Genomic DNA, 20,079 nt, shown 5'->3' with positions numbered 1-20,079 from the left:
TGAGATTAATTTAAAAGAAATGGACCCTTTAGTTATAGGGCTCAATGATACAAGTAAATGAATCTGTTCTAGTGAATAACATAAAATCTGTTTTAAACTTTTCAGTGTATGTGTGCTAAGGCTGATAAGTCTCAGATAAATGTCAGCTACACTTGTTCCTTTATATTATTTATTTATTTATTGAGATGGAGTCTCACTCTGTTGCCCAGGCTGGAGTGCAGTGGCACGATCTCAGCTCACTGCAACCTCTGCTTCCCGGGTTCAAGTGATTCTCCTGCCTCAGCCTCCAGAGTAGCTGGGATTACAGGCGTGTGCCACCACGCCTGGCCTTTTTTTTTTTTTGTATTTTTAGTAGAGATGGGGTTTCACTAGGTTGGCCAGGCTGGTCTCGAACTCCTGGCCTCAAGTGATCCGCCCGCCTTAGCCTCCCAAAGTGCTGGGGTTACAGGCGTGAGCCACCGTGCTTGGCCCCATTTGTTCCTTTTTAATATCATGGTATAGTGAAAAGAATATGAACTTTGGAATCAGAGAAACCTGAGTTCATAGCCTGTCCCTACCACTTATCTTCTCTCAGGCTGTTTTTGAATCTGTGAAATAAAAATACTATTCTACCTGCCAGGATGTTTGTAAGGAGATGAAATTATGTCTATAGAATGCCTATAGGAGTGCCTATGATAGAGCAGGCATTCAGTAAATGGTAGCTCCTGCTGCTGCTGCTGCTGTTGCTGCTGCTGCTGCTGTTTGAGGCAGCATGGTTACAGATCCCAAACATCTACAAGATGCTTTTCTCTTCACCAAAACACCTGTCACCAGGAGAATGTAAATGCCCACACAGAAAACCCCAATCAAAATATTTTTATCACACACATATTTAACATTCAAGTGCAGAACTTTTAGGGCTGAGAATTTCCAACACAACAGTTATGGCTTCACATACCTGAGTGTTCTTTTAAAAAAATATATTCACATTTAAAAGGTCAAGTTGTAAAGCCATTTGATTAAAATAGTAATAAAAAAGTAAACATTAACTCACAATTTCTCCTTTGGTCTTTACTATTCCAACCGGTATCACCTCCATAATAAGTTGCACCTTAAGACATTTTAGGATTATCTTGATTAAAATCTTTAAGTTCTTAATTTTAAGTAGGAAAAAGCTAATCTCTGAAAGCCAACTTTAATACTTTTAGCATGATCTAGATCTTAACAGTTGCATGTTATCCTCTGCTACTCCTAAAACATTAACACATTGAAACATGATCACTCAGAGTAAATGAAGTTCCCTTTTTATATTAATCTTGGAGCCACTGATAAAATGCAAATGATTAATGTCAGAAAGAAAGAATTACTCATCACTAGACCAAATTTCCAAAAGCTTCATTACTTACAGAAAGCATTCACAAAGGTTTCAGAACTATCTGCTAGAGGCTTTGCAAATTGAATTAAAAACAAAAACAAAACAAAACAAAAAACCCCAAAACAAAACTGAAAATCTGTAGGGCTAATCATTATTTCAAACTCAGGCTTCCTCTTGGATATATAACTATCTTTGATGGTACTGCTATAAAAACTAGGATCTCCTCTTCAAATCTGATATGCACAGAATCTGTTTTAACCCAAGCTAAATAAAGACGTTGGTGCCAATCAACTCCTACTATCTATACTATGGTAACCTGCTATTTTATTCATTTTTGCTTTTGCATTTCAAAAATGAGCTCACTAAATCAGTACCTGATTGTCTCCTGACAACTGGGAACACTAACCTACCTGGCACACCTAGGAAAACCTGGCTCAAAGGTATGCTATATTGCTTCTATTGCTAAAAATATACACGAACAAATTAAAAAATCTTAAGTACCCAAGCATTTGGTCTTCTGTTTGCTTGTCTGGACTATCTGCAGTATCCATTTCGATTTTTGCTATTTCTAGCCATGAAGCCATCACAGGAGGTTGGCCTCAGGGCCCTGAGAGGAAATCTGGCTTCCACCTCTGGGACACACGTTTCAGTGCTTATGTCTGACTGACCCTGCCAATCACCCCTCCCAGAAGCCACAAGCCTGGCTTACAATAACAGAGTATATCAAAGAGGACAGGAAAGAAAACAAGACAGTGGCAGGGTCAGCAGAGGATAAGAATACGGTGAAGACACCCTATGGAAACTGGGAAATGGAGAGCCATACACCAATGGTAGCAACTGTGTCACTCAGAAAAAGCAAGGCCATAAAGACATAAGACTTGCCAAAGCCAGATCTGCACTATCATAAATCACTGTAAGAAATAGCTATGAGGGCAGATTATCTCATTATGATCGAATTGGTCAAGCAGAAATACTCTTGTGCCTGGGTGCGGTGGCTCATGCCTATAATCCCAGCACTTTGGGAGGCCGAGGCGGGTGGATCATGAGGTCTAGAGTTCGAGACCAGCCTGGCCAATGTGGTGAAACCCCGTCTCTACTAAAAATACAAAAATTAGCCAGGCGTGGTGGCAGGCACCTATAATCCCAGTTACTCGGGAGGCTGAGGCAGGGACTCGCTTGAAACTGGAAGGCGGAGGTTGCGGTGAGCCGAGATCACGCCACTGCACTCCAGCCTGAGCAACAAGAGCAAAACTCCGTCTCAAAACAAAACAAAACAAAAGCCAGGTGTGGTGCCGGGTGCCTGTAATCCCAGCTATTCAGGAGGCTGAGGTAGGAGAATCGCTTGAACCCAGGAGGTGCAGTTTGCAGTGAACCAAGATTGTGCCACTGTACTCCAGCCTGGGCAACAACAGTGAAACTCTTTCTCCCCCCACCCCCCCAAAAAAAAACTCTTCTTCACACAAAGTTATAACCCATATGTTTAAACCAACACAGGATGGTGATCATGGTAACTATTATCTTCTCAAATATAAAAATCATCCCTGTAAAGCAATTCTCTTTACCATAATCATCCAATTCAGGAATATGGGTGATCCATTAGAGTCAAGCTTCCTGCCTCCATATAAAAATATGGCTAATCTATTTTGCATTATCATCATAAAGTCAGCCAATTTAAAAGGAATAGAGAGTAATACAGAAAAGCAGTTAAGAGCTGGGGGTCTGTGGTCAGTCTGGATTTCAGTCGTGACTCTGCTGCTTATGGACTGAGCAGTCTTGGGAAAGTTACTTCATTTCTCTGAGTCTCTATTTTCTTCCAGAATTATTTTGAGTATTCAACGTCCTGGGTATCGTGTCCGGAGGTGGTTCCTGCCAGTGGGTTCGGGGTCTGGCTGACTTCAAGAATGAAGCTGCGGACCTTCGAGGTGAGTGTTACAGCTCTTATAGGTGGCAAGGACCCAAAGAGTGAGCAGCCACAAGATTTACTGTGAAGAGCAAATGAACTCAGCTTCCACATGGTGGAAAGGGACCTGAGAGGGTTGCTGCTGCTGGCTGGAGTGGTCAGCTTTTATTTCCTTATTTGTCCCCCACACATGTTCTGTTTCTGTCCTATCAGAATGCTCTTTTTTCAATCTTCCTTGTGATTGGCTACTTTTGGGATCCTGATTGGTGCATTTTACAGAGCGCTGATTGGTGCGTTTTACAGAGTGCTGATTGGTGTGTTTTACAGAGTGCTGATTGGTGCATTTTACAATCCTCTTGCTAGCTACAGAGCACTGATTGGTACATTTTACAATCCCCTTACTAGCTACAGAGCGCTGATTGGTGCATTTTACAATCCTAGCTACGGAGAGCTGATTGGTGTGTTTTACAATCCTCTTGTAAGACAGAAAATTTCTCCAAGTCCCCACTTGATCCAGGAAGTCCAGCTGGCTTCACCTCTCAGTATGGTAACCTTTCAATACATGTTAACTGATTATTTGACAGCTATGTAAAAAAAGATAACTTTTTAATGGCTTTCTCTTGCTTTACCAAAGGAAGTCCACTCTCAAGCCTGGCATCCTAAGTCCGCTATGCAGAGGCTATTCTACTTTTTCAGTCTTCTCTTTTATTACCTCCCTTCACATCCAGGATCCAACTTTCCTGCCTCCAATTTTTCCTTTGTGCTGTTCCTGCTGCATAAAATCACTTTTAGAGCCACATTTAAAGATTCAATCCTACTTTCCCATAAAGTCAGCTCAAATCATACTTTCTCCAAAAAGCCTTTTTTTTTTTTTTTTTTACCTTCTCCATTATCCCTCCACTAAATTACTCACAACATTTTGAAACCTATTTACAATTGACTATACTATCTTTTTATAGCCATTTGTATATAAGTAGAGTACTAACACAGGGCTTTGTCCATAGTAACATTTAATAAATGTTGTTAAAGTAATGAATGAATAAAAATTATCATCTCCAACATAAGATCTAAGAAGAAGAGCAACTTGCCTCTGTCTTCCCACTTTCCTACAGAACACAATGAAAATGCCACTGCCTCATGAACTCCGACAGGAGGGAGACAGGAGTTGCCAGGATTCTGCGGTATGATAGCTGGCACTTTTCTCTTTGTACCCAAGGAGTTAAACTGAGTCCTGGGGAGATAAAAATCTCTGGTTTTATTGTGCAGTAAGGCTGCCTGACATACGAAGATCCAGCTGCAATTGTAACATTCCAAGCTCACAAGGCACCAAGTTTTACTAACTATAATTTAACTGGTCTGACTGCTGCAGTCCAAATTCTTGTTTGGATAATCAGCCTTTGTTTGAATATGTTCAAAAACAGCACAGGCTAGCATTCGCCTCTGGGTATGTCATGTGAGCTGATTACCCTGTGGCTCCCAGTAGCAGAAACTCCTAGACAAGAGGAGGATTATTTTCCTGGTATTACTGTTAAGCTAACATATAATCAGTCCTTTTCCCCCAGTCTCCACATCTCTTTTGCAGCCTCCCTAACCTTTTTTCCCCTTGTCTTTCTTTCTCCTCCTTCTACTTTTTTTTTTTTTAAACAATTCAAAAGTCTTCTTTCCAAGTTCAAACAAAGTTTAAAGGTGAAAAGGTCGAGAGCTTCATGGCTGGAGCTGTTTAGAAAGAGGTAGGACTAACGGGGGTCTCCAGCTCAGCATCCACTAAAGGCTGAGGAATCTCATATTTCATTGTACTTCTGTACTGCATAGTCACCTTTACACAGTCTGTTGGGAATGAAATTAAGCCCTTGTTAATAAATTTGAACATAAGAGAATAATAACTCTACCTGCTAAACAAGCACATTCATACATAAGCAACTTGAGCGGCTCGATGATTTGTCAAATATCTAAATTCTCAAAACCGTATGTTTAAATTGAAGGTTCCTCGTCTGAGATCTTCCCAGGCTGCCTGTCTGCAAGTCTTAGGCTATAACTAGCCAAGAAGGGTTCTGGAAACTGCACTTATCCCGTCCTTTAGCCTTCACCTGGCCACTCTTTTCAAAGAGAACAAATGGGTTGACACATTTAAAGTGCTTAGGACAGGCTGGGTGTGGACAGCCAGGCGTAGGGCTCACGCCTGTAATCTCAGCACTTTGGAAGACCGAGGTGGGTGGATCATCTGAGGTCAGGAGTTTGAGACCAGCCTGGCCAACATGGTGAAACCCTGTCTCTAGTAAAATATAAAAATTAGCCAGGCATGGTGGCGCGCACCTATAGTCCCAGCTACTTGGGAGGCTGAGGCAGGAGAATTGCTTGAACCCGGAAGGTGGAAGTTGCAGTGAGCCAAAATCATGCCACTGCACTCCTCCCTGGGTGACAGAGAGCGAGACTCTGTCTCAATAAATAAATAAAGTGCTTAGGACAAAGCCTAGCACTTTGTGAGAAAATGCGAAGCAATACTACGTTTTTGTTTTTGTTTTTGTTTTTGTGGGGAAAGCCTGAGCCAGAGGGTATAGTTCTAACAGTCAGCGGGAAGACTGCTGGCTGGGAAAGGCCCTGGCGCAGGACAGGCAGGAATGACTAGCCATAGGTCCACGGGTTGCTGAAATGCTGCACAGTGGGAAATGAAGTGAGCTCTAAGCTGGTCTGGAACTGTAGGTGTTAATCTGCTTCTAGCAGCTCCTGAATTGCTAGAGGGAAGCCCACCAAAGGAGAAGGAAACGCCTCTCCCTGGGAGGGAGGTCTGTTGATTTTGCAATCAACAACAGCAAAAAAACATATTCTGAAACTTCTAGAAGGCTCAGAATTTAATCCTATATAACGGTTTAGTATTGAATCTTCAAGGTCTTGGCTGAGATGACAGGTGGAAAACAGAGTACTTCAGACCTGACTCCAGTCAGAGAGAGGGACAGGAGTAATCAGGAGTAATCACTCTAGGCCAAAATTGCAACCTGCTCAGCAATGTAGGAATGTAGGATTTGAGGAAGGAGAGGAAGGAATAAGAGAGAGCTGTATCCTAGTACTCAGTGGGAAGCTTAGAAAGTGAGCCCTAATGGTTGCAGATTTATCATTTACTTCCCCATTCTGCATTATTGCTCCATGCATTCTGGGACAGAGGAAGGGGGTTTCTATTGTGAATTTCTATAACTTCTAATAGTGCTATGTTGAGACCAGTACCAGTCTTTAATATCAATGAATGACACCCTCTACTAGCTTAAATCATTCTGCAATTTAAAACCACTTTTTTTTTTTTTGCTCCATGATGTGGGTACTAAGTGAAAACAACAACAACAAGAAACCCAAACCTGATATTAGTAATACTCAATTCACATTAATTAGAATAATGGATGGAATGCCACAGCTGGAAGAGCTCTTAAAGAAAGTTGACTAGACAGGAAAGTGCCTCAGGGGCCAGAACTGAAGCCAGAGCGAGATTCTCCCTGTGCCCTCCATTAACCAAAGCATCTCCTTTTGTATCTGTTTTATAGACTGGGGTCCTGTATAAAATTTTATTAGAAAAAGAGTTCTGTGATTAGGAAGGTGAATTGAGAAGGGAGGTTTGACAAAGAGCTAGCCTAATCCATGCTTTCATTTTTAAGTAAAAGAAACATGAGACAGGAAGATTGTGACTTATCCAAGGTCCCTCAGTGAATAAGAGACAGGGTTAAGGCAAGAATATCTCTCGAGTCTTCGAGTTCGGTATATGCTTCATCTCCCAATCAAGTCTACTGGCTCCACCTTTCAGGGAAGCCTTTCATTTACTGTGTTTTGATCAAAAGACTGCAGCTTAAAAAGAAGCATTTCTTAGAAACATTTAGCACAATAACTCAAATTAACAATCATGTTTAGATCTGGACGATGAACCAATACAAGCTTAGTTGATGGGCATTTTTAGTTGTAGAATCACTTCTGCAAAAGCCATTAGCCACAGAGTGTTCTGGGCAGCTCAGATTTGACTACAAACCTGTAAAAGCCTGGGGTCCAAACTCTTCCCTGGGGCTCAAAGGTGTGAAGCTTCCTAAATGAAACTTGGACATTCAGAACCTTCCCAATCAGTTCTAATCTTTATCACCTCCTTTCCATTATCCCTCAAAGAGTGTTGCTAGATAATATGGAGAGGGGCTTAAAAAAAAGAAGTATTTTTAGCCCCTTTTTAAGTGGTAACAAAGTTTATCACCCTCCTACTCAAATTAGTCACACAGGTTAGTCCCAAGAGACAGCAGTCTAGCTACAGATCACTGCAAAGGGATGACTTCATGGAGGCCCAAAACAAACACTTCGGCACATGGTTCCATCTGGAAATATAGTCAAATAGAAGCAAATTCCATGAAATCCCCAACTGATGCCGGCAACATAATTTTGCATCTTACAATGCTAGCTCAAGGCTAATGCAGTGGCCTGCTAACAGATAAGCAACTCTGAAAAGAAAATAGTTAACACAAAGAAAATAATTAAAATAGACAAAGAAAGTAGTTGTTTTAATACTGATAATAAGTATTATTTCTAATACATACAGTCAGAAGGGTTGAGGAGGCCAATAAAGAGCAATGAGAAGAGTGATCAATAAGACTACAATAGGATTTGCAAAGAATTTTCCACCATTGTGATTCCTTTTCCTCAGGAAAGAGAACACCGGTCCTGGATCCTCAGGATGAAACCCAGAGATGGGTTTTTGAATATTTTCTTTACTCAAAAGAGGGTTCTCAAGGCAGGACTAGAACATGGACCATGGAAAAGGTTATATTCCAAGGGTCTGCCAAACTGCCATGAATACAACAAATATTCCTACCTGGGACTCTGTTTCTCTGTATGCAAAAGAAAAACAACCTCCCACCCTGCCAGATAATGATTTTAAGGAAAATTACTCCCCATCCCCCACTTTTTTTTGGCCAAAATAAAACATTACAATCAGTATCTGTCATTACATACAACACACATGTCTATTCAGAATTAATTGCTTCTAAACTATCTGGGAAACAAAGCACACTACACAAATTAACATATAACCACTGACTTTGTGGAATGCTTTTAAACTCTCCTTCTCATTTCTTTTTCTCTCTCTCTTTCTTTTTTTTTTTTTTTTTTTTTTGGACGGAGTTTTTCTCTGTCACCCAGGCTGGAGTGCAGTGGTGTGATCTGGCTCACTGCAAGCTCTGCCTCCAGGTTCATTCTCCTGCCTCAGCCTCCCGAGTAGCTGGGACTACAGGTGCCCGCCACCACGCCCGGCTAATTTTTGTATTTTTAGTAGAGACGGGGTTTCACCGTATTGGCCAGGCTGGTCTTGAACTCCTGACCTTGTGATCCACCTCTCCGCCCCCGCCCCGCCTCTCAAAGTGCTGGGATTACAGGCGTGAGCCACTGTGTCAGGCCTCTTCTCTTTCTTTTCCTTTCTTTTTTTTTTTTTTTTTTTTTTTTTTTTTGAGACAGGGTCTCTCCCAGGCTTGAATGCAGTGGTGCAATCATGGCTCACTGTAGCTTCGATCTCCCAGGCTCAAATGATCCTCCCACCTCAGGCCCCTGAGTAGCTGGGACTACAGGTGTGTGTCACCACACCTGGCTAATGTTAAAATTATTTTGTAGAGACGGGGTCTTGCTATGTTGCCCAGGCTGATCTCAGACTCCTGGGCTCAAGCGATCTTCCTGCCTCACCCTCCTAAAGTGCTTACAGATGTGATTACAGGTATGAGCCACTGTCTCCAGCTTTCTCATTTCTTTTGAAGGTAGGATTCCTTAATGCCCAGCATGGTTTCTGCATTATGGGTTTGGAACTTAAGAAAGGCATGGGTTAAAAACAGCTTTGTACTTCATGGTATGACTTTGAGCGAATATCTGAAACTTCTAGAACCTGTTTCTTATCTGTAAAATGGAGATAAAGCAATAAAAAGACATTATCAAGAGAGTAAACAGGCAACCTAAAGAATGAGAGAAAATAGTCTCAAACTATGCATCTGACAAAGATCTAATATCCAGAATCTATAATCAGAAATTTAACAAGCAAAAAAATTTAAGAAAAACACTAAAAAATGGGCAAAGGACATGGATAGACACTTCTCAAAACAAGACATACAAGCAACCAACAAACACATGAAAAAATGCTCATCATCACTCTCATCTGAGAAAAATGCAAATCAAAAACCACAATCAGATATAATCTCACAACAGTCAGAATACCTATTATTAAAAAGTCAGGTCAAGCACAGCAGCTCACGCCTATAATCCCAGCACTCTGGGAGGCCGAGGTGGGAGGAGGATTGCTTGAGTCCAGGAGTTTGAGACTAGCCTGGGCAACATAGTGAGACCTCATATCTTAAAAAATAAATAAATAAATAAATAAATAGTGAAAAATAGATGCTGGCAAGGCTGCAGAGAAAAGGGAATGCTTATACACTGTTGGTGGGAATATAAACTAGTTCTGCCGTTGTGGAAAGCAGTTTGGAGAATTCTCAAAGAACTCAAAACAGAGCTACCATTTGATGCAGCAATCCCATTACAGGTATATATATCCAAAGGAAAATAGATCATTATATCAAAAAGATACCTGCACTCCTATGTTCACTGCCACACTATTCACAATAGCAAAGCCATGGAATCAACCTTGCTGCCCATCTAAAGTAGATTGGATAGAGCAAATGTGCTACATATACACCATGGAATAAACGAATGAAGTCCTTTGTAGTAACATGGATGAAGCTGGAGGTCATTATCTTAAGCAAATTAGTGCAGGGACAGAAAACCAAATACCATGTGTTCTCACTTTTAAGTGGGAGTGAAACATTGAACATCCATGAGCATAAACGTGGGAACAATAGATACTGTGAACTAGTAGACGGGGAGGGGAGACAGGGCGTGCACTGAAAAACTATTGGGTGCTATGCTCACTACCTGAGTGCAAGATGCCCATGTAATAAACCTGCACACGTGCCCCTGTATGTAAAAGTTGAGAAAAAAACAAAAACAAAAACATAACCTCTATCAATGTTTTTATGTTACTGCAATGTTTCTGGGGGGTATGTAATGGTGGACCAGGGAGAGCTGTTTTGCTTAAAATTTTATGAAAAAGTAATTTGGCAGACAAATAGCTTACATATTAAAATAAAGTATACATATATGCACGTATCAACACTATATATGTGTGTGTATATATGTACTTTTTTTGGGGGGACGGAATCTCACTCTGTCACCCAGGCTGGAGTGCAGTGGCATGATCTCAGTTCACTGCTACTTCGGCCTCCTGGGTTCAACCAATTCTCCGGGCTCAGCCTCCTGAGTAGCTGGGAATATAGGTACATGCCATCATGCCCAGCTAATTTTTGTATTTTCGGTAGAGACCGGGTTTTGCTGTATTGGCCAGGCTGGTCTTGAACTCCTGATCTCAGGTGATCCACCCGCCTTGGCCTCCCAAAGTGCTGGAATTACAGGCGTGAGCCACCGTGCCCGGCCAACACTATCTTATAATTTGAAGATAAAAGCCTAGCTTCAGGAGAATTTTCAGCTGGTAGCAGGCAAGGTTGTGGCTCCATATCTAGAGACTGGGTAAGAGGGATGCATAAAGCATCCCTCCTCTACTATTAGAGCTATGTAAATGGAGAAGCACAAGAATGTGGCTCAAGAACGTGGACTGAGGCTGCCTGGAAGGAAAACTATTGTATTTAGACAAAGAAAATTGGTCTGTGCTATAGTTTGAGCATCCCCTTCAAAACTAATGTTGAGATTTAATTGCCATTGTGTATCAGCCTATCCTTCAACTGAAGCTTTGAAGCCAGGCATTGACTCCTCCTCTCTAGCTATGAAAGTCCTCTTCTTCCAACAGAAGGCTGTTTTCGTCTACATCAAATATCTGTTGTTTAGCATAGCCACCTTCATCAATGATCTTAGCTAGATCTTCTAGATAACTTGCTGGAGCTTCTCCATCAGCACTTGCTGCTTCATCTTGCCCTTTTATATTATGCAAATAGCTTCTTTCCTTAAACCTCAGGAACCAACCTCTGTTAGCTTCAAACTTCTCTTCTGCAGCTTCCTCATCTCTCTCAGCTTCATAGAATTGAACAGAGGTAGGGCTTTGCTCTGGATTAGGGTTTGGCTTAAAGGAATGTGGTGGTGGCCAGGTGTGGTGGCTCACATCAGTAATCCCAGCACTTTGGGAGGCCGAGGCAGGAGGATTGCTTGAGGCCAACAGTTTGAGAAATGTTGTGGTTGGTTTTATCTTCCATCCAGACAACTAAAACTTTCTTCAACTCAGCAGCAAGGCTGTTTTACTTTCTTATCATTTCTGTGCTCACTGGAGTGGCACTTTTAATTCCCTTCAAGAACTTTTCCTTTACATTAACAACTCGGCTAACTGGTGCAAGAGGACTAGCTTTCAGCCTGTCTCGGCTTTTGACATGCTTTTCTCACTAAGCTTAATCATTTCTAGCTTTTGATTTAAAGTGAGAGGCGAACCTCTTTCTTACACTTGAACACTTAGAGGCCACTGTAGGGGTATTAATTGGCCCAATTTCAATATTACTGTGGCTCATGGAATCGGGAAGCCTGAGAAAAGGCAGAGAGGTGGAGGAACAACTGGTCAGCGGAGCAGTCAGAACGTAAAACATTTATTAAGTTTGCTGTTTCACATGGGCGTGGTTTGAGGGTGCCCCCAAACAATTACAATAGTAATGTCAAAGGTCACTGATCACAGATACAGTAATAATGCAAAAGTTTGAAATCTGGTGACAATTACCATAGTGTGACAGAGACACGCAGTGAGCACATATGCTGTTAGAAAAATTATGTCTACACACTTAACACAGTTGCCACAAATCTTCAATTTGTAAAAAATGCAATATCTGTGAAGCACAATAAAGCAAAGTGCAATAAAATGAGGTGTGCCTACACTTTTGGGCTTTTAAATCCTTTTAAAATACATCATACCCATGTGTCCTTCCCACCTTTAAAAAAAAAAAAAAAAACTACACTATAAATTACAGTTTCCTGTTAAGGCAACTGTTTTGGTAATAGATTTCAATGTGTCTATAGTCTCCTTCATAATTTCTCAACTGGGGCTTAGAAGAATCTCAAAGCAAAATAATAAATAATTTTCCCATCTTTGAAACTGTTCAAGACTTCAATTAAGAGCCAGGTACTGGTCCTTCAAATAAGGGGTCCTACTTGCTGGAAAATGAGGAAGGTCCTACTGCTGGTTTCTACTGGGCCTTGAAGGTAAAGCAGGAGTATGCAGGAATGTGTGTAAAGGAAGTGCCCTTCTTAGGAAAAGCAGATGCAAAACTCTTCTGTGCTGGAAATCAGCGAGGACGGTCTCCAGGTGGAAAGGGATTCTATGGCTACACCTGTGGCTAAGCCTTTGCACTTTATTTCCCTGAGGGTTCACTCCCAAGTAATAGGAAAAGTGCTGCCAACCCCACTGCATCACCTATTCTTCCCTTTTGACAGGCTCAGATATTTGCAAAATTCCCTTTCAATGTTTGACCTTAGTACAAGGTCTACATAAAATCAAGCAGAGAGCAAAAGACAATCATTACAGAAAATATAAATAACACAAAAAGTTATGTTTCTCAAGTACAGGTTTCTGATTCTAAAAATCGCCTTCAGAGTAGCAAGAACTTTCCCGAGTGTGCTCTAACCTGATGGGCTGGTGTAAATTAACAAGACCTATGCCCAATTTCTTCTTCCTTGGCTTCCCACCTGTCTCTCGGCCATGTGGCCTTAGGGCACAGAAGGTCTCCCCAGCACACAGGCCTGGTTCTACTGTCTACCTGGTCATTTCACTTCATTCATGGGCAAACACAAATTCCTCCCGAAAGCTAAAGAAAGCCCTTTTCTGTTTCAAACTTCCTACAGTCCCTAGAGTTCCTCTGTTCTTAATTATAATTTCTGGTCTTAGGGACATGTTTAGGTTATAACAGCATTAGTGATTAACATCCACCCACAGAGGCCAAATGAATTACCTTAATCTGGGATCCCGGGATGGATTTCAGAGGGGTCCTGAAACCCCTGAAAGCACATGCGACATTGTATACGTATGAGTATCTGCATTTTTTCAGAAGAGGACTCATAATTTCACTAGCTTCTCAGAGCAGTCTGTAGCCCCTCTAGGACAGTCTGTGGAATTACTCATTCAGGTAATTCCTCCATTCCTAGACAAGAAAAGGGTCTAGCCAAAATCAGTTCATTCAGGCTAACCGCGTAACATTAGCTTAAATATGGAGTAAGCATAACCGATGGGAAAGGGGCGTTGCACCCAGTTAACCACCTCATATACCCCAACCTGGAACTCCTCTCCCGGTCTTCATCCTCTCCTCCCTCGAGGGTCCCATCAGGAAAGCCCACCAGAGCATATTTTATTTACCTGGATTTCTGGTCCTCAGGACTAGAAGCAACAAATTAAAAACGAAAGGGATATCACAGGATATAGGCAGGCAAACTGACAACAGTCAGAACAAATGTGATCTCTCTGAAGCTCAGTTCCCTAATAAGTAAATGTGATACAGTAACAGCTATCTCATATGGCTGCTGTGAGGATTAAATGAGATATCCCATGTAAAGCTGTGGGTATCTGGCACATACTAGGTAGTCGATTAAAGGTTTCTAAGAGATAAGGTTCTCAGCTTTGATGGCAGAAAAGGAAAAAATACAGAAATTACATGAGTACTGGAGCTATTTTGCATCTGAGCAAAAAAGATCACACTGAAAAAATTCCAACCCTTAAAATCTAAGATCTAGTAAATACTGGATGCTCATAACAGTGAGTCATTCAACACAATTCAAATAAGAACTGCATGCCTATTATGGGCTAGGCCCTGTCCTACAGCAAAGTGTATTCAATATATTTTAAGAAGCAAGCATAAAATCCACTTAATCCACTTAACAAAGATCTCCAAACAAAAGTCTGAAATGTCTTAACTCTTTCTTCAACTATACAAACAAGAAAAACTTTTAATATAATTTAAATGTTTCAAATATTGCCAATCTTTCTAGACCAGCTGGGCTTACCTGAAAATTAGGTATCGCAAAACAATTATTTCCTGAATTTTTTAACAGAGAATTTTGGACATGACAAGAATGTGAAAATGCATTTGATAGACACTATTATGGTCAGTAGATATTTTAGGAAACATTTTTTAATTTTTAGAGATAGGGTCTTGCTATATTGCCCAGGCTGGTCTCAAACTCCTGGGCTCAAATGATCCTCCCACCTTAGACCCCCGAGCAGCTGGGACTCTAGACAGGCACCATGACAGCTTGCTCATGCTGTATTTTTGAACACAGAACAGTATCAAATCGGAATTAGCAGATGATAGGGGAAAAGCAGGCAATTTACAAAAGTATAATCAAATACTGTATTCTGTAGCTGGAAATAATATTGTTTCCATAGCATATGTAAAGAAAATAGTTCTTCTGAATAATCACCAATAATGAAGCCTTCCCTACCTTGGTTGTATCCTTTCAAAACAGGAATAAAGATCCCCTTTACTACTGTACTACATCACTAAGATTTTAGGTAGAAAAAGGAGCTTGGAGAGTAAACTATTACATGTACATCAAATACAAGACACCTAAGTGTTTCTGGATTGTAGGGATAATATGCCCTGGGCTTACTACTGCTTCTTGATCCAAAGAGATTTAAGGATCTGGTTTCAATTAGATGCTTTAAGCAGTAAAGCAACATCCACAGAGACACACTTATAGAAGAACTTAAAACCGAGATCATTAAGATGTTGAGGAAACTGAATTCTATTCCTTTTCCTTCTTCTTTGTCCCTCACTCGCTATGCATTTGAAAGAAGAAAAAGGTCTTATGATTTTGTGAATTAACCAACCGCGGCAAAATTAAATAAACTAATCTAGAGAGATCGTGACAAACTGGGCACTGATACTGTGAATCTTTGGAGAGGAAGTGTACAAGTTCATGACCTTTGACATAGTATCCACTGGCTAAAACCAACACAAGTGTAAAAGGTAAACTTCAGAAGCAACTGGAATTAGATCAGTGCTGGGAATGCAAAGGGCCGCGTCTTATGTGAAAAGGGGTAATTATTATATTTACCACATAATCTGTGTCCTTCCGAGGCTGTCAGGAATACAAAGGCAAGCATGGTCAGGAAAGAATAAAGGAGAGATGAGTCTTATTTCTCTTAAAAAAAAAAAAAAAAGGCAAAGCAATACTTGTTTGTCCAAAAGGACAGACTTGCTAGCAGTGACTGCTTTCATTCTATGTAACTGCTGACAAGTCTCCAGTGGCCAACTGAGACCAAAATGTATTTGGATTAACTTCTGGCATCTCAACAACATCTGTAAGTGGTAGCTATGCATATTAGCATGAAACGGCTTGCGTTCAATCCTAATGTTTCTCTCTTTGTGTACAGAAAACAAAAGACAGGAGAACAGAAGAATGGGTTCCAAATGTTCTAGATCTGTGCAGTTCAATGTGGTAGCCACTAGCAACATGTGGCTTACTGAGCACTGGAAATATGGCCAGGCTGAAGCCAAATGTGCTAAAAGTACGTCAATCTATATTTAGATTGATTAAATCTTGAAACAATGATATTTTAGATTTACTGCATTAAATGAAACATATTCTTAGAATTCATTTCACCTGTTAGTTTTCACAGACCAAGAAACTGAAGTACAGAGATGATGAGGAATATGCCCGAGGTCACAGAGGTAAGTAGTGGAGACGCAAAGATGCAAATCCTAGCGAATCACCTGACTCCAGATGTATATGAAACACTGCAAAGTATTCAGAGGACTACACTCTCTAGTCTTATTTCTCAGACTTGATCTCCTTTTGCTGTCCTTGCCACACTGATAGGCAAACCAAACCACCTGCTCGTCCCTATATGTACACCCTGTTTTCTGAGCACTGTTCTCCCTGTCTGGGATGACTTTCCTTTCTTATTTCCATATAACAAATCTCTGCTCAAATGATACCTCTTCCATGAAATCTCTCTTGAATTTCAAGAGGAAATTGATTTCCCTTCCCTTTGAATGTTGCCACAACTTCACCCGTACTTTTGATATCACTTTATGGTCATACATATACTCAGTCCATCTTCCTGCTAACAAGAACTTTACTTTGTATATCTTCCCATCATCCATAGTACAGAGATGCACATAACAGATGCTCAAAGATTTCTCTTATAAATCAATGGGAAAATAGTAAACATACAGCATAAAAATAACTGCTTTCTATAATCAAATATAGGAGAAAAGATGGACTATCAAATTGATATAAAGCAAATGCTTTTCTACTCTCAATTCGAGGTGGTTGAAAAACATTGCAGATTAACAACTTCACTCTGACCCACCTTCTATTCAAACGTGAACACATGATATTTAGCAGACATCCTTCAGACATGATCACTACAACCGGGTTCCAGCTCTGCTCCCTGGTTGACAACTTCAGGCACAACTCTACACACCATAAGGTATCCAAGTGTAATAAATCAGCTGTTTTGAAAACACTTGAGCTGAGTGTTTCATTAAATGGCCACCTCATCAAAGGCCCCCAGAGGTGCAAATATAAGTTGTTCTCTACGATATCTAAGAAATCAAGATATTCTTCCTTTCAAATGTATCCTAATTGCTAGTTTAAAATTTTAAAAAAGCATACATCATGAAAAGAACCTTGCAACCTTTCTAATGATTCCGGGTTACAGATATCTTTTAGCTAGTGAAAGCACCTGAGCATGGGGACGGTACCCAAGGGCAGACAGGAGAATGACCAGGTCAGACAATTTACAAGCTCTCTAGGACTGCATTAGAGGTATCTCTATTAACTTTTAAAATGTTTTGAATATTTATTAAAAAACAGCTCTGTGACTGGGGGCGGTGGCTCACACCTGTAATCCCAACACTTTGGGAGGCCAAGGTGGGCAGATCACCTGAGGTAAGGAGTTCAAGACCAGCTTGACCAACATGGTGAAACCCCATCTCTACTAAATACAAAAAGATCAGCCAGGCGTGGTGGCACATGCCTGTAATCTCAGCTACTTGAGGGGCTGAGGCAGGAGAATCGCTTGAACCCACGAGGCAGAGGCTGCAGTGAGCCAAGGTCGCGCCACTGCACTCCAGCCTGGGCAACAGAGTGAAACTCCGTCTGAAAAACAAACAAACAAACAAAAGGCTCTGCATCCTGTCACATATTGAAAGTAAAATTAATATTTGTAGGAAATGCATTCCACAGTTACCAACTGCAGTTGTGATTAAGGAAAGTGAGATATTACATTGGTGTTCTTCATATACAGAGAATTAAACTAGTGATTTTGGGAACAACCTTGGTATTCTTTAAATACAGAGAATTAAAATAGTGATTTTGGGAACAACCGGACTGGAAAAGGAGAAAAGTCCAGTGTGGCAGGCAGGATGCTATCACTGAAAGGAAGCTGAAGGGCTGGCTCCTAAACAGCAAACAAATTACAACCCCCACCTTTCAGAAAGGGAACAAACATGAAAGCAAAGGAAATCACAAGCCCAGAGCAGCAGCAGATAATTTCATTCAAGGCAGCTGACTGAGGCAAAAGGAAACTTCAAAGCAAAAATAAAAAAAGCCAACAGGCAGACGAATTGACCTGGAGTCGCAGAGTGACCATGGCCCACCTTGACCGAGACCACTAGTTGCTGAATGAAAATTAACAAAAAAACCCATATACCACGTGACATAAATCACCCAATCGGCAATAAACCAGAACAAATTAACCATGTTCAGTTATTACTAAGCTGCAGAGACATGAGGCAGAGCCTGAGATTTCACAGAAAAATGTATCGGGGAGATCCACAAAACATCTGTACCTCAGGCAATACCGCTGAGCAACAGCAGAAAGAGGAATGCTATGACTCGTTTTCTTTTTAAGTAGACTTACAGAATTTTAGATCAGAGGCTACCTTGCAGACCATCTACTCCACCTCTCCCAGTTTACAGAGAAAACTGAGGCCTCCAGAAAGGAAGGACCACACCAAGACCATACTCGTTAGTCAAGCCTAAGTTTCTTGCTTTTCGACTGTAAAAGAGAACAGAGGTTTTCAAAATTGAAGCCTATGGTTTGACAAGCCTATGGAGGCCCTTTCTTTCAAAGGTTTATGCTGAGTCCTTATTTTTATCATTTCTTTACAGTTCCCCATTATTATTTCATATCTTGGCTTATTTATTCTGCCACTATATGTTCTCTATATTTGTATCTATGTCAGTATGACTTAACAAACTCCCTAAAATTAAGCACTTTGAACACACAGAGGGATATGTACAGTTAGAGAGCAGCAGGCATGTATTCTCAATAGTACGAGTAATATCAGCCCCTGTTAAGCACGTCACCATGTGGCAGGCACTGTGCCATACTGCATTATCTTATTTAATCCCCAACCAACTATGACGTAAGTTAGAATTCTCACTGTAATTTTCATTTTACAAATGAGGAAACTGGCAGAGGCAGGCAAACCCATTTCCTAGTTAGTGAGGTGGTTAGCGTTCTGGGTAACTCTAGGGTTTATACTTTTCACATTGTACTCTCCTGTAGCCCACATTCTTGTGGTTTTTCCTTCATCGTATGTAGCCTTCTGCAGGTTTCTTTTCTTGGTGCCTTGCAGAGCACCCCAACCACAGGCACATCTAAGCCTTTTTTTTAGGATCTTGGTTGGGGTAACAGTCCCAATAGCACACAGCAACAGCAGCTTTAGGAGAGATGCCCAGCTCTAAGAAAGTGAAGGGGAAACAGGATCCATGCCATAATGTGTCCCAGAGGTGTACTGGCTTTTTCTTCCAATCATGATAATCAGATTTATCCCTTAATAGCTAAAGTCATGCCTCTGCTGGTGACAAGAAGTTAAGAATCTTAAATCTCTGAAGGACAGATGATGACCCGGCGCTATCAGTGTGGTTTGGGAAGAGGAAGCTGTGAAATGGCTTTAAGTGTCTGATAGGAGATTTTTTCAGGCAGCCTGCAACACTGTGGATGGTGATAATGATAAAAACCAATTGTAAGTAGGTAGGGCTTGAAGTAAAGGAAGTCTCTCTCTCTCTCTAACATTAGAAGGAAGTATTCTGAGATCTTTTTTAGAATGAGCCAGGCAAACTACTGTTTCCATGTCCCTGAAAGGGAAAGTGACGTAGAGGAACGATTATAGCAGCCGATATCTGCACTGACACTTTGCAACACTGGGATCCTACTAGGAACTACACTTTCTAGTTGGAACACAGACATCTTTTCCCCAGCTCCCTTCCTGATTAGACCAAGTTCTTGTATCACACCAATAACTTAGTTAATCTGGCCACTTTTTTTTCCTTCCATTCTTACCACTACCCTGCTGTCACTGGGTGCAGAGATCAAGAACTGTCTTTGGCGCCACAGGGAGGAAATCAATGCAGTGTCATTGTATTACCTCACCGAACTACCTCACTGTTTCAGCAAAGAGAATTCCAGGTGGAGTGGATATCCATTCCGTTTAATCCTAAAATTTGAAGTTTTAAGTCATTAGTTGAGAATTCAGCTACTTTGTTGAATCTGAAGACCAAATAATGGAACCAAGTTGACACAGAGCATTAATTAACTGTAAACTCTAAAATGTGGGTAAGCTATTAAATAGAAAATAGAAGCTTTGGGCCTGATATTCTCCAAATAGTTTATTGTGACTCCATCAAATGAGAAAACTTTAGTTTTGTTTTGTTTTGTTTTGTTTGAGACGGAGTCTCACTCTGTTGCCCAGGCTGGAGTGCAGTGGCACGATCTCGGCTCACTGCAACCTCCGCCTCCCAAGTTCAAGCGATTCTCCTGCCTCAGCCTCCTGAGTAGCTG

General features: G+C 41.0%; 1 protein-coding gene across 14 annotated transcripts in view; it reads right to left on the bottom strand.

Moving 5' to 3' along the window:
- The window catches only part of BCAS3 (BCAS3 microtubule associated cell migration factor), a 711,835-nt gene that overhangs the window by 155,835 nt on the left and 535,921 nt on the right, over positions 1-20,079 (bottom strand). For 6 of the 14 annotated variants that reach the window (XM_065531261.1, XM_065531260.1, XM_065531264.1 and 3 more), the window contains one exon: positions 15,339-15,362. The exons of the other annotated variants lie outside the window; for them this stretch is intronic. In XM_065531261.1, the coding sequence (XP_065387333.1) occupies positions 15,339-15,362 (24 nt within the window). The remainder of the gene's footprint in view (positions 1-15,338; positions 15,363-20,079) is intronic. 14 annotated transcript variants of the gene reach the window in all.

Source organism: Macaca fascicularis, chromosome 16 (assembly GCF_037993035.2).
Source record: "Macaca fascicularis isolate 582-1 chromosome 16, T2T-MFA8v1.1".
Lineage (NCBI taxonomy): Eukaryota > Metazoa > Chordata > Mammalia > Primates > Cercopithecidae > Macaca > Macaca fascicularis.
Note: the sequence above shows the minus strand (reverse complement) of the source record. Positions and strands in the feature narration are given on the sequence as shown.